The sequence below is a fragment of the Suillus subalutaceus genome (assembly GCF_016647625.1).
Source record: "Suillus subalutaceus strain FC151 chromosome Unknown DFJ58scaffold_223, whole genome shotgun sequence".
NCBI classification, from domain to species: Eukaryota; Fungi; Basidiomycota; class Agaricomycetes; order Boletales; family Suillaceae; genus Suillus; species Suillus subalutaceus.
Window position 1 is genome coordinate 5,803 of NW_024540472.1, and position 25,670 is coordinate 31,472.

At 47.1% G+C, this 25,670-nt stretch overlaps 11 protein-coding genes across 11 annotated transcripts; 7 read left to right on the forward strand and 4 right to left on the reverse strand.

Annotated features, from left to right (window-relative positions):
* Positions 1 to 2,407: 2,407 nt before the first annotated feature.
* On the reverse strand, positions 2,408 to 4,583 carry DFJ58DRAFT_821029 (uncharacterized protein). Its single transcript, XM_041391991.1, has 9 exons — positions 4,213 to 4,583; positions 4,034 to 4,110; positions 3,914 to 3,983; positions 3,738 to 3,841; positions 3,436 to 3,682; positions 3,132 to 3,379; positions 2,888 to 2,961; positions 2,734 to 2,838; positions 2,408 to 2,677 (listed from the first exon to the last, which is right to left on the reverse strand). Exons 1-9 carry the CDS (start codon positions 4,413 to 4,415, stop codon positions 2,600 to 2,602), a joined length of 1,206 nt encoding a protein of 401 aa, XP_041236396.1. The 5' UTR covers positions 4,416 to 4,583; the 3' UTR covers positions 2,408 to 2,599.
* Positions 4,584 to 4,624: 41 nt separating this feature from the next.
* Positions 4,625 to 6,544, reverse strand: DFJ58DRAFT_821032 (uncharacterized protein). Its single transcript, XM_041391992.1, has 6 exons — positions 6,060 to 6,544; positions 5,765 to 5,870; positions 5,629 to 5,710; positions 5,508 to 5,578; positions 5,448 to 5,485; positions 4,625 to 5,409 (listed from the first exon to the last, which is right to left on the reverse strand). Exons 1-6 carry the CDS (start codon positions 6,439 to 6,441, stop codon positions 4,847 to 4,849), a joined length of 1,242 nt encoding a protein of 413 aa, XP_041236397.1. The 5' UTR covers positions 6,442 to 6,544; the 3' UTR covers positions 4,625 to 4,846.
* Positions 6,545 to 8,362: 1,818 nt separating this feature from the next.
* DFJ58DRAFT_821035 (uncharacterized protein) lies at positions 8,363 to 9,354 on the reverse strand (the record flags this gene model as incomplete). The annotated part of the gene is given in 5 exon segments (XM_041391993.1): positions 8,363 to 8,722; positions 8,775 to 8,875; positions 8,955 to 9,065; positions 9,113 to 9,275; positions 9,282 to 9,354. Coding segments are annotated over 4 exon segments (495 nt in total), but the record flags the coding sequence as incomplete, so codon positions are not given.
* Positions 9,355 to 10,395: 1,041 nt separating this feature from the next.
* On the forward strand, positions 10,396 to 12,406 carry DFJ58DRAFT_847470 (uncharacterized protein; the record flags this gene model as incomplete). The annotated part of the gene is made up of 4 exons (XM_041393463.1): positions 10,396 to 10,727; positions 10,782 to 10,837; positions 10,889 to 10,942; positions 11,034 to 12,406. 4 exons carry the CDS (start codon positions 10,396 to 10,398, stop codon positions 12,404 to 12,406), a joined length of 1,815 nt encoding a protein of 604 aa, XP_041236399.1.
* Positions 12,407 to 14,251: 1,845 nt separating this feature from the next.
* DFJ58DRAFT_868366 (ubiquitin-related domain-containing protein) lies at positions 14,252 to 14,851 on the forward strand (the record flags this gene model as incomplete). Its single annotated transcript, XM_041394233.1, has 1 exon — positions 14,252 to 14,851. The coding sequence occupies one exon, from the start codon at positions 14,252 to 14,254 to the stop codon at positions 14,849 to 14,851; it is 600 nt and encodes a 199-aa protein (XP_041236400.1).
* Positions 14,852 to 15,616: 765 nt separating this feature from the next.
* Positions 15,617 to 15,991, reverse strand: DFJ58DRAFT_670468 (uncharacterized protein; the record flags this gene model as incomplete). The annotated part of the gene is made up of 1 exon (XM_041382867.1): positions 15,617 to 15,991. One exon carries the CDS (start codon positions 15,989 to 15,991, stop codon positions 15,617 to 15,619), a length of 375 nt encoding a protein of 124 aa, XP_041236401.1.
* Positions 15,992 to 16,776: 785 nt separating this feature from the next.
* DFJ58DRAFT_735640 (uncharacterized protein) lies at positions 16,777 to 17,749 on the forward strand (the record flags this gene model as incomplete). The annotated part of the gene is made up of 4 exons (XM_041386671.1): positions 16,777 to 17,251; positions 17,305 to 17,387; positions 17,436 to 17,669; positions 17,726 to 17,749. The coding sequence occupies 4 exons, from the start codon at positions 16,777 to 16,779 to the stop codon at positions 17,747 to 17,749; spliced, it is 816 nt and encodes a 271-aa protein (XP_041236402.1).
* A 493-nt stretch (positions 17,750 to 18,242) lies between these two features.
* Positions 18,243 to 20,032, forward strand: DFJ58DRAFT_719298 (uncharacterized protein; the record flags this gene model as incomplete). The annotated part of the gene is made up of 6 exons (XM_041384598.1): positions 18,243 to 18,317; positions 18,351 to 18,484; positions 18,538 to 18,781; positions 18,806 to 18,899; positions 18,933 to 19,467; positions 19,993 to 20,032. The coding sequence occupies 6 exons, from the start codon at positions 18,243 to 18,245 to the stop codon at positions 20,030 to 20,032; spliced, it is 1,122 nt and encodes a 373-aa protein (XP_041236403.1).
* Positions 20,033 to 20,457: 425 nt separating this feature from the next.
* DFJ58DRAFT_637865 (uncharacterized protein) lies at positions 20,458 to 20,664 on the forward strand (the record flags this gene model as incomplete). The annotated part of the gene is made up of 1 exon (XM_041381307.1): positions 20,458 to 20,664. A coding segment is annotated over one exon (207 nt), but the record flags the coding sequence as incomplete, so codon positions are not given.
* Positions 20,665 to 21,347: 683 nt separating this feature from the next.
* Positions 21,348 to 22,662, forward strand: DFJ58DRAFT_735643 (uncharacterized protein; the record flags this gene model as incomplete). Its single annotated transcript, XM_041386672.1, has 6 exons — positions 21,348 to 21,656; positions 21,711 to 21,821; positions 21,868 to 21,951; positions 22,005 to 22,136; positions 22,185 to 22,292; positions 22,351 to 22,662. The coding sequence occupies 6 exons, from the start codon at positions 21,348 to 21,350 to the stop codon at positions 22,660 to 22,662; spliced, it is 1,056 nt and encodes a 351-aa protein (XP_041236405.1).
* Positions 22,663 to 23,148: 486 nt separating this feature from the next.
* On the forward strand, positions 23,149 to 24,124 carry DFJ58DRAFT_821041 (uncharacterized protein). The gene is made up of 4 exons (XM_041391994.1): positions 23,149 to 23,234; positions 23,316 to 23,639; positions 23,695 to 23,743; positions 23,975 to 24,124. The coding sequence occupies exons 2-4, from the start codon at positions 23,517 to 23,519 to the stop codon at positions 24,028 to 24,030; spliced, it is 228 nt and encodes a 75-aa protein (XP_041236406.1). The 5' UTR covers positions 23,149 to 23,234; positions 23,316 to 23,516; the 3' UTR covers positions 24,031 to 24,124.
* Positions 24,125 to 25,670: the final 1,546 nt, after the last annotated feature.

The following is a 25,670-nucleotide window of genomic DNA, read 5'->3' on the forward strand; positions in this document are numbered from 1 at the left end:
GCACTTCATGATGCAAGCGAGGTGAGTACGCTGGCGTCGCCTCACCGTGTCCCCCCTATTGATGATCATGACATAGTCTGTTAGCATTCAGCCTCCGTTGTCAGGCTATATTTCCAAGGGGATCGCGCTCTGCGGGAAAACAACAGGTCCGAGAAGCGATGACAGAATTTGACCTCGCATTCACGTCCACCGACGGAGATCCAAAGATGACGCAATTTGTTTTCTTGATCAAGGTAGGTAAATCTTCGATTCATATTCGATCCTTCATTAGAGGTTTTTCAGGCCATCGCATTGTTCAATGCAAATAACCATGAAGAGGCAATGCGTTTCGTCCAAGAGCTAGCTGCCCGTCCAAATGCCGATCCTCTCGCTTGTCGTGTCGTGGAAGTAAGTATCATACGCTTGACCCAAGCCCAGGTTCGTATACTCACTGGTTTTTCCGTGCTTCGCACATCAGGCATATTTGCGAGTTCAGCTGGGAATCATTGCCATGGATAGCGCCCTTTACAAAGAAGCTGTTGACCACTTCACTGCCGCTGTCAACGCTGGCGCTTTCTTTTCTAAGTCGGACATTCATTCTATGTACGAGGGCTTTGTCGTGGTACGTTGATATGACTCGATACAATCATATCTGTCCATGCTCAACCGCGTGCTTGTGCAGCTTTTCGGCTGGGACCTTAAGTCCTTGTGGCAAACTGCAAACCAGCAACGATGCCATGCACTAATTCGGGGAGGTCAATTTGGAGCAGCACTCGAATCATATCGATACATGATGGACATGAGTGATGAGCCCACAAAAGCCATCTTCCTTGCTTGGATCCCTGGTAAGTCACGGTCTTTTAGTACTGATGTCGCCTGTGCTACGATTCTTACTCGTGTTACCCTCAGCTCTCAACGAAGAATGGAGGGTAACTCTACATTGCTAATGGAAATGCTGCCCTCGCAACGAGTGGCTGCTCATGCATCTTGAAACACGGAAATTGAGTAGTTCTCTTCTGTACCTTGACATTATTAATACTCGTACACGAGTTGCCCTTTGTACTCGTATTGATGTAGATGCGGAGGGCACGGTATAATATGTTTCATTGGCTCCACTTCACCTATACCAGAAGCGTTCGCCAAACAATCGTTGTCAACCAGTGGAGTGCCTTGATTATGTGCTGGTAGGGCTGTTATGGAAAGACGGACTGGAGGACATAGTACCATTTCGGTGTCATCCAGTCTGGAGAATGCATCTCACAGTGCTCCAAATATTCCGGGAAAAATCCCAGTCTACTATCACGGTGATAGTCGACCCGTCTGCTATGAGGTTTTGGGGTATCAGGTCGCCGTGTGATAAAACGATGCCCACGTCAAGGGGAAACAGGGAGAAGACCTCGTCTGCAAATGTTGGAGTGCAGAACAGCAAGAGTACTTTACAATATTACTCCTTGATGAATTCGGCAGTGTTATCGAAGGTGGCGACGTTATCGGGAAAGTAGGTATTACGACATGGGCCGCCTGCCACGGATCCTAGCGTTTATGACTTAACAGACCACAACTCCATCAAGATCCCCTTGAGCTACAAATCAGTTCTAGATGCAAGGGAGATACTGAATTGCCAATTGCGATAAGCCGGGAGAATGAATCAGCCTTCCATGATGACGAGTATTCGAGGGACGCTTGCATACTACGTAGCCATGTAGTCTTCATGACGGTGCCGGAAACTACGTACTGAATGTTACAAAATAGATAGTGTTGTTAGGCAGCACTCGGGCGAGAGTTTTGCCAACCAGTTTGGCAAATCTGGTTGTGCCTGGTCCACGGCAGAACTCACGCAAAAGGAGGGTGACAGAACCCCAGGGTATCCGAGAGACGTGATTGAGATCTCTGATAACACAGTTTGAATCCAGGGAACATGAAAACTGACGTCCCTAAAGTAAGATAGTGGCATGCTGGTGGGCGCCCCCGGCCCGGGGGTCTTGAAGCATCCTTCGCGTGGACACCTCTGCTCTCGACTGAGCCTCGCCATGCAGATGACCTTCTTGCTGGGTCCAGAGCGTATCTCGCCTGATAACATTAAACTGATGAATTTGCAGCTCTCAAAGAGTTGAAAAGGTGCGGGTGACGGATGGGATGAGGCAATATTGAATGTCATCGTTGGGAATGTCGTACACTTAGTCCAATGCATAGCCTCGGCCCTCGGCCCTCCTAGAGTTTTGCCAGTTTTTGCCGGTTACAACCGGCAGAACTAAATCCAAGTAGTTCTGCCCCCTACACTAATCTGAATAGAGTTCAAGTTGTTAGCCTTGTTATGTCTCCATGCAGTAACCAGGTTAGTGATTAGGACTCTCGGACCTTGATATTCTCTGTCCAAAATTTGCAGACATGCCATGGCCTTGAACCGTTCGACGTCGATGCAGGAAAGTTTCGTATCGCCAGATAAATCATGTTTGATATCTGCAACATAAGCAGGTGTATACCCTGACACGAAGAAAATAGTGTATTACTGTAGCGACTATACTTTGGCGCACAACGGCTGTATTCACCAAACAATAAACATAATAGATCGTCCATCCGTCCGTGCCTCTATCGTAGACGAAGCAGGTCGTGAGCGTCATTACCAGAATCTGTTACTATCCGGAGGAAAACTCTGCGCCATACGCAGCATCACAACGTTCGAGGTCAAGCTCGACCACTGTAACGAGACGCTCGTCAGTTTTGTACCAGCAATTAAGCTACAGCAGCTCTTACCCCATTCCCGATAAACACTTCAGATCTTTGAGCTACCAACATATCCAACGCTTGCACCACAAATTTCTGTTCCCATGTAATGTCGAGATCGCGGCTGCTCTTGATCTGGGCCCAGTTTCCCAGAGTTCCGAAGAGCCTCCTTCAGCTCCTCAACCCAAGCGACAGCGCCATTGGTCATGATGTAGACATGCGTCAGCGGCTCTTCCGACTCGACGCGCACTTGTACGACTTTCTGGACGATTTGGTCGATTGTGGGAAAGCAACCGGTGCATATACATCTGCATGTTCTTCTCGGATGTCTCGCCCCATCCGCCATCAGTGGGCCTTTGGAACCTGTCGGAGAACTCAGGGAACAAATTGAACGCATTCCAGTTTGATGACCATTTGCCCAGGTGGACGCAGTGGGTCCTGGAAGTCACCCCTTCGCACGTGTAGCGCTAGGAGGCCAGGTATCGGGGCTGTGTAGTTTTCCGTGACAGCCGAACCAGAAAGCCCTTCGAAAAAAGTAGATTTCGCATTCGGCACAAAGATGTGGCGATTTCGTCTGTATGCATCGTGTATCAAAGGCGACCACCCCCAGTGCGTGGATACCGGGGAATCCTTGAGGTACTTCCATATGGACAACATTCTCTCGTGTCCAAATATCCTACGTGAAGTCTGGCGTCTCCCACTAGTCATCCAAAGACGATATGTATGACTCACCAGTACTCAAAGATTGCATCACTCTTCGGGTCGATTTCCACACACGGATCCTCAATCGAGTTAATTTTTTCGAGCCACTTCTCAAATATATACGAAGCTGGCACGCTTTCATCGAATCGCATACGATCATCGTTCACTTCGGTCACATGAACGACTGTCGGATTGGGGCAGACTTTGTTGAAGAAATCCTTAGACACTGCGCGAGGAGTGGTGTCACCAGGTGGCATTTCACCACCCACGATGATGCCTAGAACAGTCAGTCAATGGTGTGTATACGCGGAAATTGACCATGTTGTACTTGCCGCCTAATAGTGCTGTCAGGGGAATCCGAGAGGGAATTAAATGCCCATTATAATCCGTAAAGAGTGTACCATCTGGCCTCCAGATGTAGTCATCAAAGACAAAACTACACGTCATCGAAAACCAAAATCAGGAATGTGGGAATCAAGAGAGAGAACGTGTAAAGGAATAGACTGACGAGCGTCCTGTGGTATGTGCAAGCAGCGCATTCATCACATAGTCTTGCATCACATTTCCCCATCCTGAGCCTGTGCACGGTCAACGCGTGATGATTCAAATTAAAGAAAGGATCACCCACTATGTGCATGATTGGCTGACCAAAGATATTTAACATCCTTGCTCGTTTCGTACTCCTTGTAATGCCCCCAAATTTTGCTCCCGCTCTCGATAGTCCTCGTACAATGGCGGTAGGTGATCAGTGAAGTAGTTTCCGCACAGTTTCACGGTGATAAAGTATTCCAGGGAGCACTGAAACACAATACGATGGCGAGGAGCAAAAATCGTATACCACGCTTCGTCAGACCATAGGATGGCATGGGGATGGAGGGAGAAGTCCTTGAAGATAAGAGTTGCAAGGTGTACCAGGGAGTCCAAATAGTCCAAGAATGTGAGTATACGGCAGGAGACGTAAGGAAGGTCATGCAAAGCTTTCTAATTAGAATGCCGGACACGCTGCGCATCGTGCGTTCATCTTGATCGTTTCGAATTCGCACAGCTCACGTTCACTGCGGAGCCCTAACATTGCAACCCGGTTTCTGATTCGGATCAGTCGACCTTGGAGTTAATGAGGCTGCAGCGTGGCTGTTATATTGTATGGCCGTTCAACTTTCGACCGCAGCTTTCGACACTCACGCTGAACAACGTAACGCGAGTAGTGCGTGCATATCGGTTTCCAAAACGAGTTTGTGTTCTAATTCTGAGTGTTGCCATAAATAATCAGAAATAGTTCCGGTTCTTGTGGAAAACTGCCAAATGGCGCATGACCATTGGCTAAAGTGATTCTAATGATACAGCATGTACTTGAAAAATTCCTAGACCATACTTCGTTAAGAGACAGTGCCAGTGATCAAGAAAGTGTCAGTACGTAAGTAATACATATCAGAAAGTTCCATCATGATCGTGCGCCCATCCGCCTCTGGAGGTATTGCGCTCTTGCCCTCTCCATCGACTCTCTGAGTTCTGGACTCTGCCAGGCACTCACATCCTCCTTGAAGCTGCTTGTAACAGTAGCGCAGACGCCAATATCCATCGAAGATTCGCGAGCAATCCGACGAGGTGTACTGGGTACTGACAACCTTGAGAAATTTTGGCGATCAGGAGAAAGGTGTACAGCATCGCCAACATATTTACGCTTCCTAGGTGACGAGCTCGGAGAAGATGAAGTAAAGGCCGAGTAGGATGGGGGTTGAATGTTACGGGGCTGATGTGTTTGGCGGAAGGAACTCCGCCTGGACACAGATGGACCAGCGGCAGGTTGCTCTTCCTCCCAGTCACCTGAACCATCATCCACCTCATCCTCTTTCGCTTCACTCATGACCACAACCTCCGTGTTTAGAGCTCTGTGCCCTTCTTGTATGAGTCTAGATAGTCTGTCGCCGATCCAGTCCATTTCGTCAGCCTCAGGTTCGTCCTCCTCTTCATCTTCGTCTTGGTTTACATGCACGAAATCAAATTCTGGGGGTGGATGAGCCATGAGGGTAGGGGGGAAACACTACGTGATGGGGTAACCGGTCGACCGCGAGCTCGCACCCTGCGGTGTCGTGTGCCGGAACGACCGAACAGAAGGCGTTGAGCGAGGCTTGCGCGATTTCGGAGTAGGAGGGGTAACTTGAATATCCTTGTACTGAAAGTATGTCAATGACGAGACAGTGACACACGCCAAGCTGTACATACTTGTTCGGGGGCCCAGTCACCCGGGTGGTATGGTGGTGGTAGTGGTTGTATTCTTTCTTGTTCCTTGCCTCGGTCCCGCCAGCTACGCTCAATAGTGATAAGTAACATTAATATCGAACTGAAATTCAGCACTCACAGGCGATATACAGTGAGACCAACAGCAGTCCCGATAAGAGCAGCGCTCAACGCTGTGGACACGATCGAACCTGCGAGAGTGCGACGCCGCTTGGCGGGTGGTAATTCTACATCTATTTCAATAACGATGACGAAAGGCATGAATGAAAGTGGGTTGAAAGATGAAAGTAAAGAAGCAAGAGAGATGACTTCAAAATATAAACCGCAGCCTGCGCATGGATAACACATGGCGTGCGCATGGCGCGGGTATTGCTTGCGAAATATGTAATGCTACATCACGGATGATTGAGACACACCTGCAAACATTTCTTCAACAAATTCCTGTTCGGGCGCTTCATGTGCCATATCCCTGTACTTTGCGGGTGTGTCGAGATAACCTCGAGTAGATGCGGCGCTTGTGGCGGCTTGGCTGGGTTCAGAGATAGAAGGCACCCAACCGCGCTTACGGTTTAGTGGTACAAATGATGATAGTGATGGTGACGGTGATGCACGGCGGGGAGGAGGAAATTGGGTGCAATTACGTCGAGAAATAGCAGATGCAGGATCAAGCCGAGCATCTTTCCTGTCATTCCGGGACGGTTTTACTGCCGATTGAGCGGTAAACGGATTGTGAAGACCCGGTACGCGAAAACTGAATGTAAATGGGAAAGGCATAGCAATTCGTGACACACAGATCATAAACCAGAAAGCAGATAAGTACAACAGAAAGGCAAGGAACAGGCCTGATGTCCTCGCACGTAAGTATACGTAGAAATCAATGGCTGCGCCTGCGAAAGCTAAGTAGAAAGGATTGTTGGTTGCACAATCCACCAACCGCCATGCCTGGGAACAATTGACAAACAAACATTGCCTTTTCATGTAATAAACCCCTATCAATCCCGGCAGTTGGCAGGATCAAAGTGCGAGAGGTTAGTTCAATTGATCACACTTGGTACTCTAAGTGATTGAATCTAGTCGTAATACATGCCACACATAGCCCTGGAAAAACTACTTCTGTTCTTCACATCACCTCCTGATCATAAGGTTAAATTCTACCGAAAGTCATGTCCGAGATGTCCATGGAATGTAAAATGCACTTTTGCCTGAGATTAAACATGATACGGAAGGAAAGGACGGAGTGCATGACTGCCGGGAATCTACGTTACAGCATATCCAGTCTTGGACAGACGTTAAGAAACGACGCGATGCATGTGTCAAAGAAGTTGATTGTAGCATGGCTGTTTCGTTGGAGTTCCTAAGTCGCCATACCAGAAGAGGTATCTGATCACTCACTTAAATGGCGGACATGACTACCACGTTCGCTATAGATACGACCGTATTACGAAGTTGGTCATTCGCGATCATTTGAATGCAGTCATGAAAGGGCTTAGGCAGTAGGCATACTATATGAAGAATAGAATCACGATACAGCGACATCAACAAACCACTCCCAACGCCGGTCATTTGCCGCGAGTACACCCTGGCGTGAATCAGCATGAGAATGAGGACCACTGATGAATACATAAGTTGACAGTGAAAGACATGCCAATAACACAACATACCAATCTCAGTTACAACCAGTATCAGGAAAAAATACGAATAACGCATTGGCACTTTTGTTTGATGAGTCCAACTTACATAGCGGCATCGTATAATGGGAAACATTGATCCTATTCTCCATATCCGAGTACAGACAGACATAACCTGACATGACCGATACGACTGCGAACAAATCATATGTCAAGGTGGACGAAGAACTGGGTTTGAACAGACAAATTTTGGAGGACCCTTGCCGTGCCCCACTTCGACACCCACATATGGAGTCTAACCTGCAGGTAGCACATATGAACGAGGAATAATTGTTCAAAACAATGTTATGTAGTACACCTCTTGTCCGTTGTCACAAGATAGTCATAAGCCTGGCACAAACTCGTCAAGAGAGGCGATCAGTGGCTAGCATTAACTTGCAAAGATGATCACGCCGGCAACTGGAAAGTGGATAGCAATCAGTAACGTGAGATGTCGATCTTGCAGGGTTCAGTTAGTGATCTTTCATATACTGTTGTGGCACCGATCAGATCGTCATCTGGCCAAGTGCAGACTCACCCTCGATGTATGCTCCTGAAACACGTTGGTCATGAGCATAGGGCCGGCCATCGAGTCCACCATTGAGAGGCCCGAAAAAATCATACGCAAAACATGAGGATCTTATACCCCTCCCTAAAAGTTATACTTCACTTACTAATGACACCACAACAGCTTGGCTGTACAACAGGTAGTAAACCAACGCTGTTGGTAGAGAGCGGCTTTATGCGCAATAGAGGTGGGAGATCACTAGACCTGTGTTGCATCCATATTGCTAGCTGTACTGCATCAACGATCATAACATGGGCTGAAGGCGCCGGGTACGCATCCTGGACTGTCCTCGTGTTAATGACTAAGTCAATAATTTTGTTTGACCATCGCAATCGATCAAAATGGACACCCATTTCAACTAGCAACCAGCATGCGAACTACCGTCGGGTTTCCTGAAAAAATGCTTCTTGACCATTAAATTCCATTTTTTCCCATGTGATGACACGAGATGCTTGAGACCGGCAGAATCGAAGCACGGACATGTAACATACATTCATATTTGCTATTCATGACATTCGGATTAATATGTTATGGTTGACTCCCTAGCATTGCGGTTGTGCCTGGTCCCTAGTGATGGAACATCGCGATTGATACGCCGGGCGCATATCAACACCTTGACTTTGGCGGATATAACTATTCCCGACAAAGTACCCCCGGGAGTACTGGACCAGCAGGTCCCTGTCGTTCTGGTGATTAGATCAGTGCCAATCTGAAAATCGTGTTGTCATCGTCGAAGACGCAATCTGAAGGCATTCATAGATGCCCTTGACTGAGAGTCCAGGTAATCTTCGTAAAATCCTGCGATGAACTCCTCAGCCTTGAACCCAAATCTGTTGTACAGCAACTAGACAAATTTTAGAAATGTGTGCCAACACCGATCACTAGCAAAAGCGCACCATCGCTGGATTATTAGCAGCTACGTGAAGTGTGATATCTCTGTGCGGATTGAGCATGATCAGGTGATACAGCATAGTACTGCAGAGATGAAGATCATAAGCTATTATTCTAAGTGTCGAGAAATTGCAACACACGTTGCTATCTGAGAATTATGCCAGCCTGCTCTGACGGCCAGGTACGTGTGATATACGCTTCCTGAGGCGAGCTCAAAAGAGCCACGCCGATGACAATTTTGCCATACATGGCGATCACTGAGCAACGCTCGGGAGAAGACTGAAGCAAGTCGCTAACTGAATTACATGAGAGCAACTTATGAAGATGAGAGGATACAACAAACTATCAATTCCATCCCAAAACACTCTAGCTAATAATTCGTGTACCTGTTGAAGGTGGAACGGCTGCAGGGAGACGTAACGGATTGGAACCGGAACTTCAGGTGATTGAGATGATGTGGGGCTGATGATAATGAGGTGAGCAGCGCAGTCATTCGAGTAAACAAGACCTACTGCGCATATGAGTAGTGCTCTCGCACATCTGTCATCAATTCTATCCAAGGAGATCTGGTTTCCCAGTCTACTGAAACTGGCCCCGAGTCTGTAGGAGTCTATGGCCACATAGGCGTGATAAGAAAGACGTTTCGTAAGGTGTCGTTCGGATAGATTTTAGCGAGTTAAAAATGCCTGATTGTGGCGACTGAGGCGGTAATTGGGGGGGGTGCGGAGGTCAAAGAATTGTAATTGACAAAGTCTAGCTCCTGAATATCTGTTCTACGCCTTTCCTGCCACACAAATAAACCTCTAGTCTCTGAGTCGCGTCTATTGCTTACCCGACGGAGTTGCAGCTTTCTCAATATAGTTTGCCTGTGCCGGTGAAGGAAGAGCCACCGCACCAAACGCGGACGCATACTTTATCGCAGCCGACAACTCGTACCGAGACAAAGGTCGAAGAAGAGTGCCCTGCCTTCAGTTAGCTTCGTTGTCCATTTCAAAATACTATCCATACAAAGTTGTCCGTTCTGGAATCGCTGTCTTGTACCTGGCGGCGTACTTCCAAACACTCTGGCAGCACGGAGCACATAAAACGTTCAAAATAACTGGCTTTTTGGGGCCGTTTGTTGGGTCACCAGACGCACGGCTTTCTATTCCAGTTCGAAAAAAATCTAGCAGGCCATCGAGTGACATGGATGCCCTTGTAACACGCATGATTGGAGAGGGGACCATGATCCTTCTTGAGTTGCCTTTCTGCCGGTTTGCTTGGGAGACTCCCTGCAAGTCGCGTCATAGGCGAAACATTTACTAGCGTCACCTTATGAGCTTACCTCTGTATACGCCTCATCCTCATTCTTGGAAGACGCCCGCCGAAAAGATGGCATGGCGGATATAAATCGCCGACTCCCACGTTAGTGCGTCAGTCGATCTGCAAAAGCTGTGTCCATTTCTCCCACGCTCCGTCTTGCCAACATTTTATCTTTTTTTTTTTTGGAAAAGCGAATGGTACTCAAAGTAAGATTCAGAATTCTCGCTAAGCTCGGTAAAGCTCGGTAAGAAGCTCACCAAACTCGGGGCTTGCCACGCACCTGACATGCGGCAGATTTCGGCACCCTAGCGGACTTCGAAAGTTATGCCTGTCGTTCAACCACCACCTCGACGTCGCTCTGCGCGACTGAAAGCTTTACAGACACCCTTTCCAAGGGGCAAAAACGCCATGGATCCAACACAGGGGCCGGTCACTCGCGGGAGGGGTAGCAAGAGTAGAGGCACACAGCATCCTGCTGTGGGAGGAGGGTCAGATCACCCCAAATTCCAGATACAGTGGCTATCTGCACCTTCCGCACCCAGAAAGTCATTGACCACCTCCATGACCACCCAGCTGACTGCTGGATCCTATTTTCCTCTGATGCAAAACGACCACAGAATGATAGTGACCGTCCCTCGGGCAAAGATAAACTTTCAGTCTGTGCTGTTATTGTGAAGTATGTGTTCAAGAATGATGCTGACTATGTGAAGCATTACGCGGACGAGCCCGACAAATTTCAAGACTCGACAAATAGTCACATCAACGGGTATGTTGTTCTGACTCTCTTCCTCAAAGTGTACTAATATTCGTTTCACAGACTCAGAAGAAAGTATCATGAGTCCTATGACAAGTTACACTCAACCGGCGCTGGGTATCATGCCAGAGGATGAAGCGCAGAATTTGCATGGGTGCATTTTTAAAAAAAATTACATCTATCATAGCCTGACTGATTAAATTCACAGCGCAAATTTTGAAGGAATTCCCCTGGTATGATGAACTCATTGACATCATGGGGGGGAATCCAGCAATATCCCTCAAGACAGTCTCGTCACACCTGGGAGTAGACCACGCAGCAAAATATTTCTCCATCTCATGTACCGCCGGCAGCTCGTATTCCAACAGTCTGGGCTCTGGGAGTGCTCAGTTTAGCGCCCAGCCTTTCTCTCCTCAGCTTCCTCCCGCTGGCGCTCAGCCATACTCTCCTCAGCTTCCCCCCTCAGCTTCTCAGCCTTACCCGCCCTCTTACCCTCAACCTTACCTGCCCTCTGACACTCAACCTTACCCGCCCTCCAACCCTCAACCTTACCCGCCCTCTAACCCTCAACCTTACCCGCCCTCAGGCGCTCAACCTTATGTACCCTCGGGCGCTCAGCATTACCCGCCCTTGGGCGCTCAGCCCCACGGCAGTCAATACGCGTTTGGCCATGCCCCTCATAGCCAGTACCCACATCACCACCAGTCTGGCGCGCCCCCCGCACGCTCTCGCAACGACCCCAACTCGCTTCTCGATGACGACGACGACGACATGCCAAATTATTTCAGTCCTCTCAATCACGACAATGACATGGATTTTTCATTCGAAGATCTACCAAAGCCGACTCCCCCCCTGCGACGTGATTACCGCGACGACCCTCATGCTATTATTCTCGACAGTCCGCTGAGGTCTGCACATGCTGCATCCAAACGTCCGGCTCCTCCGTCGTCCCCTTTGCCCCCCATTACCCCTCCGCCTCAATCTCAACGATCTGAATTCATGCTGCCGCACACATCGCAGATGTCTCACCGGGACAGTCGTGCATCCTTTGGGATGTCCAATCCGCAACGGCGCCCTAGCATGGGGTCAGTCAAAGTGTCCTCTCGCCGCTCTTCAGGCTCTTTGCGCTCAAAGCCTGAGTTGGCGTCATCAGCACCTGCATCAACATCAATGACGTCACCAGCCAATTTCGCGTCAGCATCCGCAGGAAAAACGAGGCAGGGGAAGAAGCAGTGGTCTGACCTTCAGAGTCAGGTTGGCGCACTCTCTGACGAGATCGAGAGTGCGCAGTTGGACTGTGTCACTCGGGACGAACTCAAGAACAAGTGGTACATGGCCAAGGACAACTTCGTGCGCCAAGTCAACGAACACAAATTCCTCAAAGCTGAATGTGCGGATACTTTCGCCGAAGCTGCCACTGCGCATCAACGTGCCCTGGAGGCCAAGGAGTCCGAGATTCGTCTTCGAGAAGCAGAGATGAAGATGCACGCGGCATTAGCGCAAGTGCATGTGGAGGAGGCGGCAACCATGCGCCTCAAGATTGAGTTTGCACGTCTTTCTGGGTCTGGGTCTCAGGCTTGAGTGTGATGCTTGCAATCTCTCTTTTGTTCTTGTTTTTTATGCTCGTTTTCACGCTACTGTCTATGTCACTCATATGTAACTCATACTCTGTTGTGGTACTTTACTATACAATGATGTCCTGGTGTTTCTTGCAAACTATTGTTAGTCTTCTCTGCGTACTGCTTTGGTGTGAGGACTGTCAAATAAAAGATCCTTCAATCTCTCACGACATGCATGACCTGGAGTCCCCTCATACAACCTATCACCTACTTGTCCATCCCCATCAGGTCCTTCATTTGCTGGGTGAATGTAATTATTGTCCTCCTGACAGGACCATGCCACTGAGCCAGTTGTTTCCGTAAGAGCTTGATTTTCTTCAAATCGGATAATCATGTTGTGAAGTATGAGGCAACACTGGATCCAGTGGACAGCTGCCTGCAAGTCATCTGCCGAATTGATATTCTGTTGGAGATCTCGAAGGGATTGAAACCGCCCTTTCAATGCAGCAAATGCATGTTCAACGCAAACACGGACCTAAATAACTTGTAAAATTTCAAATAATCAGGAAAAAAACAGCACAAACTTTGGAAAGATAATAATTGAATGTCCTCTGATTCGCTGTCAGACGACCACCACGGGGCTTCTTGAAAGGGGGAATACACCAGGTGCTCAATGGATAAGCACTGTCTGCCCAAACCCAGTGATCAGCTGGCAGAAGTGTGTCGTGCTCTTGATAGATATGAGTTGATCTAAACGCATATGCATCATGGACGCTTCCAGGGTGACCGAGAGAATAATCGACTATAAGAAGATTGTGGGGCATAATGACTGCCTTGAATTTATTTTAATTTATAATGGTAGAAAATAAATAAAAAGCAAACTTACCTGACAGCCAAGGGAATATTTTCATTTCCTGTCATAAAAAGCCTCATGGTAAAAACCCGGTGTGGCATACAAATCAACCGTTGTCCCATCAACAGCTAGGACACCATTCTGCCACTCAGGGCAAGTGGTAGCCTTTGCACTATACCTCCGAGCACAGTTAAAATCCTCAGAATCATGGGGAGGGAAGCCCATGAACGCATCATGCTGGTCAAGTAGGGCGACCATGACACAATTAGTGCAGTTAACAATGGAGCCAACACTGACCCCTGCCCACTGAGACACCTCCAGTAGGGAGATGGAGTTACCGTAGTGGCCAGCACGGTTAAGAAAGATTGTGAGTTGAATCGCAACAGGAAGCTGGGAGTTGTTCGAGTTGTTGTGAAAAATACGATGGCCAGAGATTAAATCAAGAATATTGTTGAAAATGTCTGGGTCGACCCGTAATTTGTGATGAAATAAGAGAGGGCAATGTTTCCTAAAATGAACTAGAAGGTAGAGTTGTGGGGCTTGTGGGAGAGGTTCATCAGGCCTGTGGAGTACACGAGCCTTCAAAACTTCATCCTGGAGAGTTGCAATGGAATCTTGCAGGCAATTATAGTGGGCGAGAGTATGATCATCATCATCCGATGAGATGTCCCCATCAGAAAAATCAGATAAGCCTGAGAAGGCTGGAGAAAGAGGCGAAGAGGGAGAAAGCATAATATCCATGAAAATATCAAGATCCGAGTTACGAGTAAGGTCCAACTGAGAGTCGAGGCTCAAGATCGAGTCCGTAGAGTCATCATCTTCCATAACATGCTGGTATCTTGCCCTGGCTACCACAAGGGCAGCCTGGTCAATATCATTCAGCATCTGTTGACGTTTGGATTGACGAGGCATGATGGGAATCAACGGAATCAACACCCCTATTGAGTTGGTATATGTGACGCAGCTTATAGTGGAGTTTGAAATTTCGGAAAGTTCTGATGATTGATTGGTGGCATGCAGAATTTCTCTCGCCTCTCTGGAAGTCGCACCCCACCCACATCCACCATCCACCTCGTTCTCCGTCTCCGTGGTGGCATACAGATCTTCGTCAAGACCCTCACGTTGGAGGTGGAATCATCGGACACCATCGACAATGTGAAGGCAAAGATCCAGGACAAGGAAGGCATTCCTCCTGACCAGCGCCTCATCTTCGCTGGAACGTTGCAAGACAGCCGTACTCTTAGTGACTACAACATCCAGAAGGACTTGGAGGAGTCTACCCTGATCTTGCGTCTCCGCGGAGGCATGCAGATTTTTGTCGATGCCCTTGTCCTCTTCCCCCAGGTACTCAGCCTTACCCTTTGCCCCAGGTGCTCAGCCTTATCCTTTGCCCCAGGTGCTCAGCCTTACCATTTGCCCCAGGTACTCAGCCTTACCCGCCCTCTGGCCCTCAACCTTACCCGCCCTCGTCCCCCTCGTTTCTCAGCATTAACCTCTCCCCCCGGCGCTTGCTGTGCTATGCCAGATGTCATTGATCACACGGGACTTGTTTTTTTTGCCAACTTTACATCTCAGTTGAATACACATGTCAGAGTTACTCTACCTAATGTATGACTTTGCCTGCATCTCTACCTAATGCATGACTTTTCCTGCATCCTCTCGTGAATTCTAAGTGTCGTTTGAATGTCCAATTTCATGCCGAAGTGTGCCGGTATGACTAATTTACGTGCTGCCGAGTTTTGCCAAAACTCTACCGAGCTTTACCGAGCTTTACCGAGCTTAGCGAAAATCCTGAATCTTACTCTGAGTGCACCTATTATGTAGCAACTACACCGCCAAATGTGTATTTTGCTTTACCTAACATTTGACGGAAGTTCAATTGTGTACCTCAATCCAGTCACAATCAAGCCTGAAAGGAACCAATCATAAACATATGGACCAATGGTCTTAGTGATACAATTTTTTGCCTGTATTATGAACCAGTGTTTTTAAGGGTCTAAGAAAGGTCTGACAAACGGTGATAGCACCCATAAGTGATGTAGATATGTTACTGTAATGTAAACATTGATGCTCAGCTCAGCTCGTCAGGTCAACAAGTCATTGCTTAAATATCTGGTGAGCATCCACACTGAGGTCTAGGTAACCACTATTGTAGATCTAATGCGGATTGCTTGGTCATTGTCATTCAGCTGGGTACCGAGACCCACTTATGAGTAGCATTGTGTGATCAGATTGCTGTGCCTTCCAAGTGCCGACAGAAAAAGAAAACAAATCATGCGTGATATCTATTGAACACGATACATGCATTGTCTTATATTACACGCAAGCAAAGTCTATGGGAAATACATGGGTATGGATGAACACAGATGAACATAGGAATCAATAATCCTTAAAGAGAGGAAGCAGGTATAGCATTGTTGCGAGATCATGAAATTTCCTCCACACACCATTCTGGATGTCCTTGAGTGGCCCCTCACTGCCTGAACCAAAGTCAGACATCCAATAGGTGATAAACTCGCCCTCCATGCCAATCTTTGGGTCCCACAGTGGCCATTCTCGGCGTGGAAATCCAGGAAATGCTGCAACGAATGCCATCCAAAAAAATTCACGGCCCCACAACCACACATCTGAACGTGTCAAAGAAATATTGTCAGTAAGCCAATCTTGAATGGTGTTGGCAAGCAGTGCCCAAGTCCGACCATCGAGGTGATTGAAGTTGGATGCGAGAGGAAAGAAAGGAAAGCTGCCCTGCATATAATGTCATCATTGAAAATTAAGTATCTGTGTGGACAGTACAATTACCTCTGGTAGACTATTCAATGATGGGCGGCCACTCAAAGCAACATGTAGACTGATACATTCAACGATGGAAGAAATTTGACTGGCATATGCTTCAGGAATATGAATAGAGAGTTTCAGTGGCTGAAAAAATTTGTGAGACGGATGGAAGATGATGCAGAAAAAATTGACTGACAATGAATGTGGGTGGGTTTTGCAACTGAGACTGTATGTTTCCAACAAAGCGGATAGATAAGCAAAGAGAGGCAAGACTGAGTCCGATTTCATGTTGTACCATATCGACACGGAAAGAAGTATCTGTGCTGGTTGTTGTGAGAAACATGTTGCCAAAGGGATTGGAGGCGTATTGAAAGGATGTTTCAAGTTGTTGGTTGGTCATCATGTGAGTTGTTCCGCTTCATCACAATGATCGATCAGCTGGTACTAGATTACTCATGCCCTTGACCTCACCAACCCTCACCAGCATGCTGAACATGTGTAGATGCTCATATAAGAGCATATGAATGCTCTTGTGGGGGCACCTACATGTGTTCATTCTCTCAATCATCCAAGTCTAACAGCAAAACGTTAGAACCTCACCAATGCGGCTAAAGAAAACTGTAGTCTTGGATCCTTTTGGTCAGCCTTATGTCAAATCCTTTGAACGAAAACTGATTTTAGTCGCAGTGTATGGACAAGCCAGTGAGATGGGCCATGTTATATGCAAGGTATGCCCACAGTTAAAGAATACCATTTCAACGATGCGTCAATGTCACATCGCTGCCCATGACGGAACAAAGAAGCACCAATGGAATCTCTCACATGCACTGTGCTGTAGTCATGCAACCCCTCCACCCAGTTCCGAGCCCAACATCGACTTCAACATGCTTGAGCCCTCCGACTCGACCTCACACAACGAACCTTCTTGCAGCCAGCTACCTTCTGATCAAATGTCTGACGATGCGACACCTCCACTGATGGATCCTGTAAACAATAATGTGGAGGATGATGAGTCTTACTTTCCAATCGAGGAGCTTTGGCATGGCGCAGCCTCAGCATGCACATTTTTGCATGCATACTACTATGAAGAGATGCAGGCAGCTCTTCAGCGAGGAGAGTTGCTGTTTTCCTGTCCCTTACCCCCTAGCTCTGATGAGCTGGGTATGGAGACAGACGATGTTGATGCGGACTTCGACGATGGTCTTGAGTTGGACAATTATGGAATAGACCTTTCAGGTACGTACAGTCTCTTTTATCTTTACATATACCATTATTAATGCTATGGCCAGGTATATCCTCTGAAATGGACAGCCCAGCTTCAAAATCAGAGGTTCCTCTGGACTCACCAACTTTTCCATGGGCGACAACATCCGTAAGTTCCATCATTTTCCAAATAACCACACATTAATCATAAAAGCAGGAATTTATCACACATCTTCTCTTTAGCTCACCCCGGCTTCGATTCTCTGAAGCACAGAAGAGGGCCGTTCTCAATTGGGCAACTGCGCTTGGGGCAACAGGCGTCCCCTCACTTCATAGTCTCCGGAAAGCGCAGGATAGGATCAAGGAACTTGTTGGAAACCTGACTGAGAAAGTTAGCGTAGCCTCCGGCAATGTTTTTTATATCAACTCTGTGGGCAAGGCCATAGCAAAAGTAGGTCTTAGAACTACTACCATCAATGCGCGTTGGCTCACACTTTTTGATCTCAGGATTATTCCAATCCACTCACATGACTGACTATGCGGGACTACCCTGAAGAAGGTCAAGGTCGAATGTTGCAGATTCACCATGGTGAGAAAATGCTTCATGGTCTTCCCGGCAATCTTGCAACGCCAAGTGTTCATGTTGGCGGGAGCATATTCTTTGTCAACGAGCTCCTCCAACAAGTGTCAAAGGACTATTTTATTCCTAAGAAGTTCTTTCAGGCACAGGTATCTGCTGACCACAATGCTGAAATATTGTCTTTGGGACATTTTGTCACTCGGACAGAGGTAAGCTCATTCTAATTTTGTGATTTTGACTCATCCAGTGTTGTATACAGGAGGGCTTTGCAGTTGATCCTGAACAGGTTATCACACCAGTATCAACGTTTTCGCGCACCTTCGAGGATATTCAAGCTTGTTCTAAGGAGTTTTCATGTGGCTTTACAGGTGAGCTCGCATCATGCTCATCTTGATGTTACTTAACACATCATCTCAAGATTCGTCTTCTTCCCATGCCCATCTCATGCCAAATCCCCTTCGAGAGAAATCTGGTGGTTGCATGGTCTCAAGTGTCCCACTCATTGTCTTCATGGATGATGTATCGGGAAATATATCAAAACAGTGAAATAAGCACCACGTCGTCTATATGTTGAATGCTGCCATGCCCCGCGAAATGCTTGAAAAAGAATTTTGCGTCCAATTTGTGTCGTCATCACCCCACGCAGCTCCCTTAGAGCTCATGCGAGCCGTAATGCAATCCATTCGGTATGTATGCTCTTATTACAACTACTTGTGTCTGACAATGATCATGCACTCAGAAATGCTGCAGATGATGGTGTTATTGCCTGGGATTGTAAATACCATGAAGAAGTCATGCTCATCCCTCATATTGTCTTCACGGCAGGTGACAATCTGATGCAGGCTGAAGAATGCAGCCATGGTGGGCTGAGGTGTAATTTTTTCTGCCAGACATGCAAAGTTGGTGGCACAAATGTAGACAAGAAGTCTGATGCGGGTTACTGTAGCATATTCAAGGCTTGTCCAGACCTTCATACTCTGTGTGTTTCTAAACTAATGTACTTATAGTCTGCTGAACTTCGAATGCCGGAGGAAACACTGGTGCAGGTGAAAGAGCAAATCGAGCTTGCAAAACTCCCTGGTGGAACCACCAAAGTTCAGAGTGCTGTGGCATCAACAGGGACCTGAGACGCAGCTACATCAGCGATCATAAATCGCCTTCTGGAGCTTGGAAAACAACTTCGCAAACGCGAGGCCGGGAAGCCTGTCATTTCTGAAGTGGATGTTCATGTGCAGCTCAAGCGCGAGCTCGAGGCTGCATTAGATGGTCATTCGCTTGATGATCACATCAACCCACTTCTTGGTATGCCGAGTGTCGATGTTCATCAAGATACACCCACAGAAATCCTACATACTGTCCTTCTCGGTGTCGTCAAGTACTTCTGGGGCCAGACAGTATGGATACTCGATAAAAATTACTTGCTCAATACATTCCAGATGCGACTGGAATCTGTCAACAAGGAAGGCTTGAATTCGCCGACTCTTGGAGCAGAGTACATCTGCCGTTTCAAAGGAGGTTTGATTGGCAAGCATTTCAAGAGCCTTGCACAGGTAATGCCATACCTGATCTATGACCTAGTTCCGCACTCAGTTCTCGATGGTTGGACCATGATTGGCAAGCTCGTAGTGCTTCTCTGGCACACAGTGATTGAGAATGCTGAGGATAATTGGTGCGTCACACTCATCTTCAATAGTATTATTGCCTCATTTCAATTTCAAGGCTGATCTATCATGGACAATTGACGACTTTCTCAGTATCAGCACTAAATGTGCGCCCAGCATCCTCATCATGAAGGCAAAGTTCCATTTCCTCCTCCATCTTCCAGCTTTCATATGGCGCTTTGGACCAGCAATTCTGTTCTCAACTGAGCGCTTTGAGTCCTTCAATCACGTTTTCCGTCTGTCATCTATCTACAGCAACCGTCAAGCTCCCAGCCGCAACACTTGTCATACATTCAGTGGCTTTGATATTGTCAAGCACATTGTAACTGGAGGTTTCTGGCGCGACCCAAAGACACGGAAATGGGTCCATGCTGGCAGCAACGTCGCTGCATACATGGCTGCACACCCTGAACAATGCCGTTTGATAGGCTTACCCACCACAAGTGAAAAACTAATCGGTAAGTAATGCTTCAATCACACTCAAACGACCTGTTAATCTCCTGGTAGGATCGGTTTGTTTGCCAACTCACAAGGATACAGGGGGCAAAGTCCCACCAGTTGAATGGTGTTTGACACAGTCAACTGCACTTCTTCCTCCTGGAACACGTCAATTCCCTGCCACATCGCTTTTTTACAAGTGTGTTTCTTTCATAGCGGCAGATCACAGCAGTGCGCTGCTGGGGAGCCATGTCATCATGAGGTGCAATCAGATGTGTTTGAACGAGGTAAGTAATGATGTATTGCAAGGCAGCATCTTACTAAGTGCTGCTTCTCTGTTCTAGCTCTCTATCGGCAAAGTCATTGAAATACTTATGCCACACCAAGGATGCATCGCGACACATGTCGTCATTCGGCGTCTCAAATTCTCATTAGGTGAACTACACCCTCAATTACGTGTGCCACGCCTCAGATTTCCAGACGTTGATGATATTGTGGTCCTTACACCCGATGTAAGTCTTATCTTAATTACTCTTTGTGCTCATACTGAGAGTTCATGCAAGGAAATATTGTGTGTCGCCAATGTTCAACATGACTGCACATCTGGATCAAACTGTGGCATCCGGAATGTGCGAGAGCGGCAGGAGCGCATCATCACGATGAGACTCCTGCAGCTCGTTGATCATGCACCCAACAACACCTACTTTCTCAATATCCATGCGCTTCACAACTACCGATACATCTCAGCGCTACTTCCGCCGAATATACGCGCCCAGATCAGCATGCCATGGATATTGGACCACCATGCCATACATCTCCATGCTGTGGCACTCGTGCACCAAAAGAAAGCATTGGACAGTGCCAATCCTGTTGACCTGGAGAAAGTGAGGGAGAATGATACTGGAGACTTACCCCCGGCCTTTGATCGCAGCACAAGCAACAAACGAAAGAAGGGCAAGATCAAAGTGGTGCTGAAGAAGAAACTTGTGACTGGCCTAGATCCAGGACCCTCTACATCTCAACTGCAACACCTGCAGCAGGTCTATAGCACCCTGCCAGCTGGTGCTATATTACAAAACGAAGCCGCGTTTTCACGATCTGACGCCCTCGGTTATGTGCCCTCAGGAACTCTACAGCCACATGGCTACTCACAGATGCATGCGGGCCCTTCTGAACCAGCTTGTCCGCAACATCATGGGTATGCTCCACCAACCGAAAACTTTACTCACGCTTCATATCCACCTGATAATTCTAGTCATTTATCTGTCGTGCAGCACATGCCCCCCCACCTGCCCGCTGCAAGCAGTTTTCCAGGTCATTTTCTTCATAATTTCCGTGCTTATGATGGACATTAAACATTTTAGTATATACTTTCTATACAAACTGTACACTATGACTATGTCTGTTGTTGTGTCTCATTTCTTTGCCCTGCACTGAGTTGACCCTCACAATGGCTCGTCCAAGTCTGTTGACCCAATTCAGACTCTTCCAAGCACCAGCTCGACGAGGTTCTTCCACTGCAGTCCAAGCGGCTGGTCTTGTGAATGATGTTGAGGAAAATACTCCCACGACAGACTTGGCTGCCGACCGCAGGGCCACAAGTTTGAGTCCCCCCACAACTCCAGTGAGACGCCCACGAAGTGCTTCAGCCGACAATGATATCGACAGTGAACATGAAACAAAATGGCTTAAACGATTTGCTATGGATGTTTGCAGGACCCATGGTCTGCCCGACAACGCTTTGGATGACTTTCTCAATGTGAGTAATGATCTCCAAACTAAATCTTATATTGACTGACCAGTCCAATGCCAGGCCAAGTCTGTCAAGGAGATGTTTTTGAATTTGATGGCAACCCTGCTCACAATGCAAAGGGCCGCCAAACGATCTGCAAGTCAGGAATTTATTGCTTCGGATGATTTCAAGGTAACCACCTGAACTTCGCGTGATTCATGGCTTATCTTGGTTTCAGGGTATCATGAAAGATAGATTATGTGCATGCTTACTATCGCCGAACCTAACAGGATATGTCCTCAAGCTTGCAGACAATGTCATTGTAAGTACGGACCTTACATACGCTACTCAATATACTGATTCACGTGAGTCAAGGCCTACACAAAGAAACACCCTACAACTTTCAAAATTCCCGATGGAATCTTCGAGGATTCGGAGATGTCAGATGTGGTGACTACATTCATCAAGGAGAATTTGACGGCACAGCGGGGGAGCATGAAGCAAAAGGTACTCGGCATTTTTTTAATGTGATTTTTGCACTCACATGTTTCAAAGATCAATCATAGTGTCAAAATCAAGGCCAATATATCTGTCCTCGCCAAGTCTCTGGCAACAACAGGTCACAAAGTTACAGCAGCACACTGGGTGCACTTTGCCTTTCTAGTAAGCATTATCCTACTCTCATTTCGTTTAAACCTGCTGACAAAGTGCCATTGAACAGCGCAGTACCTTTGTCAACTTCCAGACTGTTGTTGAGCAGTCTAAGGCCACATTGGCAGCTCAGGACAGTGCTGCTGTAGTGGAGAACAGGGATGAAGACAATGACTCCCTCGATACCCTAGGCCCAGATCCAGCCACAAGAGAGAACCAAGAACCTGATGAAGTCACAGTTGCTGATACGATGGAGAAGAAACGGAACTGGGTATCAACCAATCTTTGGGAATATGTCGACCTTCTCCTTTGTGATGTCAGGCAGGAAGCTCATGCCATTGGGAAGACACCATTGGAACGCAAAAAGATAGTCGAGACATAATTTTTTTCTTCTCCTTTTTCACTTCAATCATTGACAATCATTCAAGGTTTTTTATGATGTGTGTTCAAGACGACATGAAGCGCTATTCATCCACTCGCTCCCTTATCCTGACTTTTGATAAAGTAACCATTCACTGGCAGAAATTGATACATTCTGGGCTCATTTGGTAGTGTTAATGTCTGTCTATGCACATCAATCATGCGAACGAAGATGGTAAAGGGCAAAGGCAAGGCCTCAGGAAAGAGAAAGAGCAACAATATTGTTATTGACTCAGACTAAGCTTCATACATAGTGTTTTCGCTCCTCAGCACATGTACATACCAGTATTGCAAATATGTCTACTCACCCACGGGTGACCCATACCACCTGTGGGTTGACCTGTACCCGTGATGCTCTTACCCACACGGGTACGAGTAGGCCTCTGAAATATTTGGTACCTGTGGGTTGGGTGCGGGTATGACCCGGGTCAACCCATGTCACGCCCTAAGTTGGCACAAGTCTCCAGCACACGTTAAAGCACGAATACGGTGATGTTTATGATGGGGTAAGGTCAAACCAAGTTGCTGCAAAACTCATGAAGGAGAGAAATCCGCACTTGGCTGGATTGACGCCACGAGAGGCTCTGCAGTCACTGAAGGTCAAGCTCAAGGAGTATTGCAAAGGTGCAGATCCTTTCAACCACAAGCCTCGCAAAAACGAGAATGTTCGGGATTGGTGGCTCGCTGTCCAGAAAGATGAAAACGCACAGGTTCTTGGGGTGATAAAGTCATTTATTGCGATTGGTTCAATTCACTAAAGTCTTGTTCTTGTGTCAGGCTCTCGCGATCAAGTTATATTCTGTGGTACCAGTGTCAATGGCTGATGAGAGGACTGTGTCGACCATAATGTGGCTCAATAGTCCTACTCGGAGCCGACAAGACATTGCAACATTAAAAGAAACCATTCAAATTCGCCAGTGGCACCGCTGGAAACCTGATGTAAGTTGCCTTTGCTCGTTCGGACTATTGAAAGACTGATGTACATCTAATTCAGTCAGTGGCATCAAAAACAGCTCCTTCGGTCAAATGGTGCGATATGCATGCAACCATCCTTGGTGACCAACAACCTGAGAAGCCAATGGTCATTCCACCACCTGTCCGACCACCTATGAAAAGAGATGTCGCAATAAACGACTCGGATGATGAGACCAGTGAGGGACAGTGGCCTTATGATGGTGATGATGTGAGCTTCGATGGAGAAAAAGTGACATGTTTGATGTTGGTGATCACATCAACTTATCATCAGGATTCCTTCTCAATATTCTCTCAGACCAGCCTGTGCAGCTTGAGCCAACCACTTCTGCGAGTCACGGACCTCCATCCAAGCTGACGTCTGACACTGCAACTTCATCAACGACACCAATGGATGATGAGTGGGAGACATGGGAGTCTGTAGAGTAAATTACAGTCAATTAGGTGAAATTCACCTGCAAATTAACGCTAATTAGTGTCAAAAAGCTGGAGCTTTCGGGGGCTCTGCCCCCAAACCCCCGTCAGTAAATTTGTGTAAATTTCGTGTCATTCACACCTGTAAATTTGGCCCTTGCAGAGGGCCATGCTAATTAGCCTGTCAACCAGATGCCATACCCTAATTCCCGGGACCCTAGTAGCAACTGACACTTTCTAGCCCTACATAAAACACTTATAGCAGTGCACTGGCACCATCCGAGGAAAAAATGCTACTTATGCACACTCCATATGGAAGTAGTGTGGGGCTCCATATACTACCTGGTGGCCTCAGTCTGCAAGGGCCTGGGTAGTTTAATACCCACTAAAACCTCTAGTGTAGTTACCCAATCAGTATTGTCCAGGTTCGCTTTGTTGTCGTTTATTTTGATTATGTCAGCCCAGGTTTGACGGACTTGTGTGATGGCTTTAGATGATCTCTTTGTTCGAGCTGCTATCCACGTGGTCCAGTTATATTCGTCTGTTAATGGTGTTTACCCACCTGCTGGTGATGTTGTCTTCTGTATGTGTTTGTCCTTTTATGGTTCATTCACATCATAGTGTCCAGATAAGATAAGCTGATTCAGACATCAGGATTTTTAGGAGGCGGGACGCTCCTTTGTTGATTTCTGGGATTGCGTGGTTTTCTTCATTTTGTTCTCAAGGGGGTTGTGGGATGGACAGTGTGCCGCAGCCTGTTAAGACCATACTCAAGTAGTATCGGATCCGAAGGGCTTCGGCCTCAGCTCGTGCGCTGTGCCCCTTTCCCGAGTCTGGCCCCTTATTTCAGAGTGCTAGAGTATCGCGTATATTGAGACGGATAAGTCTCATAACGGATCCGTTAGGGCTTCCGGATATCGAATGTATATAGTAACGGCTAATCTGGATCGGATCTGAACTAGAAATTAACGGGCAAGGACTGTCCGGAGACAGAGACGGATATATAGACCATAGGAATCAATCCTAAGTCTCGGAGTTGACAAGAGTATTGTACTCGAGTCCGGACGGATAATGGAGGGACTTAGAGTCCAGACAGAATGAGTGCAATCTAAGATGATATTCAAACTGATCTACTACAGCGCATGTACAAGGGTTTATATACTACGGATAACTAACAGAATGATCAATAAGCAAGGACGCGAGGCTATGTACGAAGTATAAGCAAAGTATGTGTACAGCATATCAGTAAGTCGGATGGATAATGAATCATAACCGGGAATGAAGTATAAGCTAAAGCGGATCAGTAAGTGTAGCAGATCAGTAAGCATAACAGAAGTAAAGGATAACCGGTATACCGGTGTACAGGAATGCCAAAAGGAGATGAACGATAGTTAGAGTTATATGAACAGGACATGAAATAAGGATTAGATCGGATCTGTGGACCAGATGACGGATATGTCCATCGGATCTGGATTGGATCTGAGATCCGGATCTTCAGATATGTACCTGGGAATATGGTATATGACACAGCCTAGGACTAGGCCTATCTTTGGCTCTGGCCATGGTCCATGTTGTCTTGGCCAT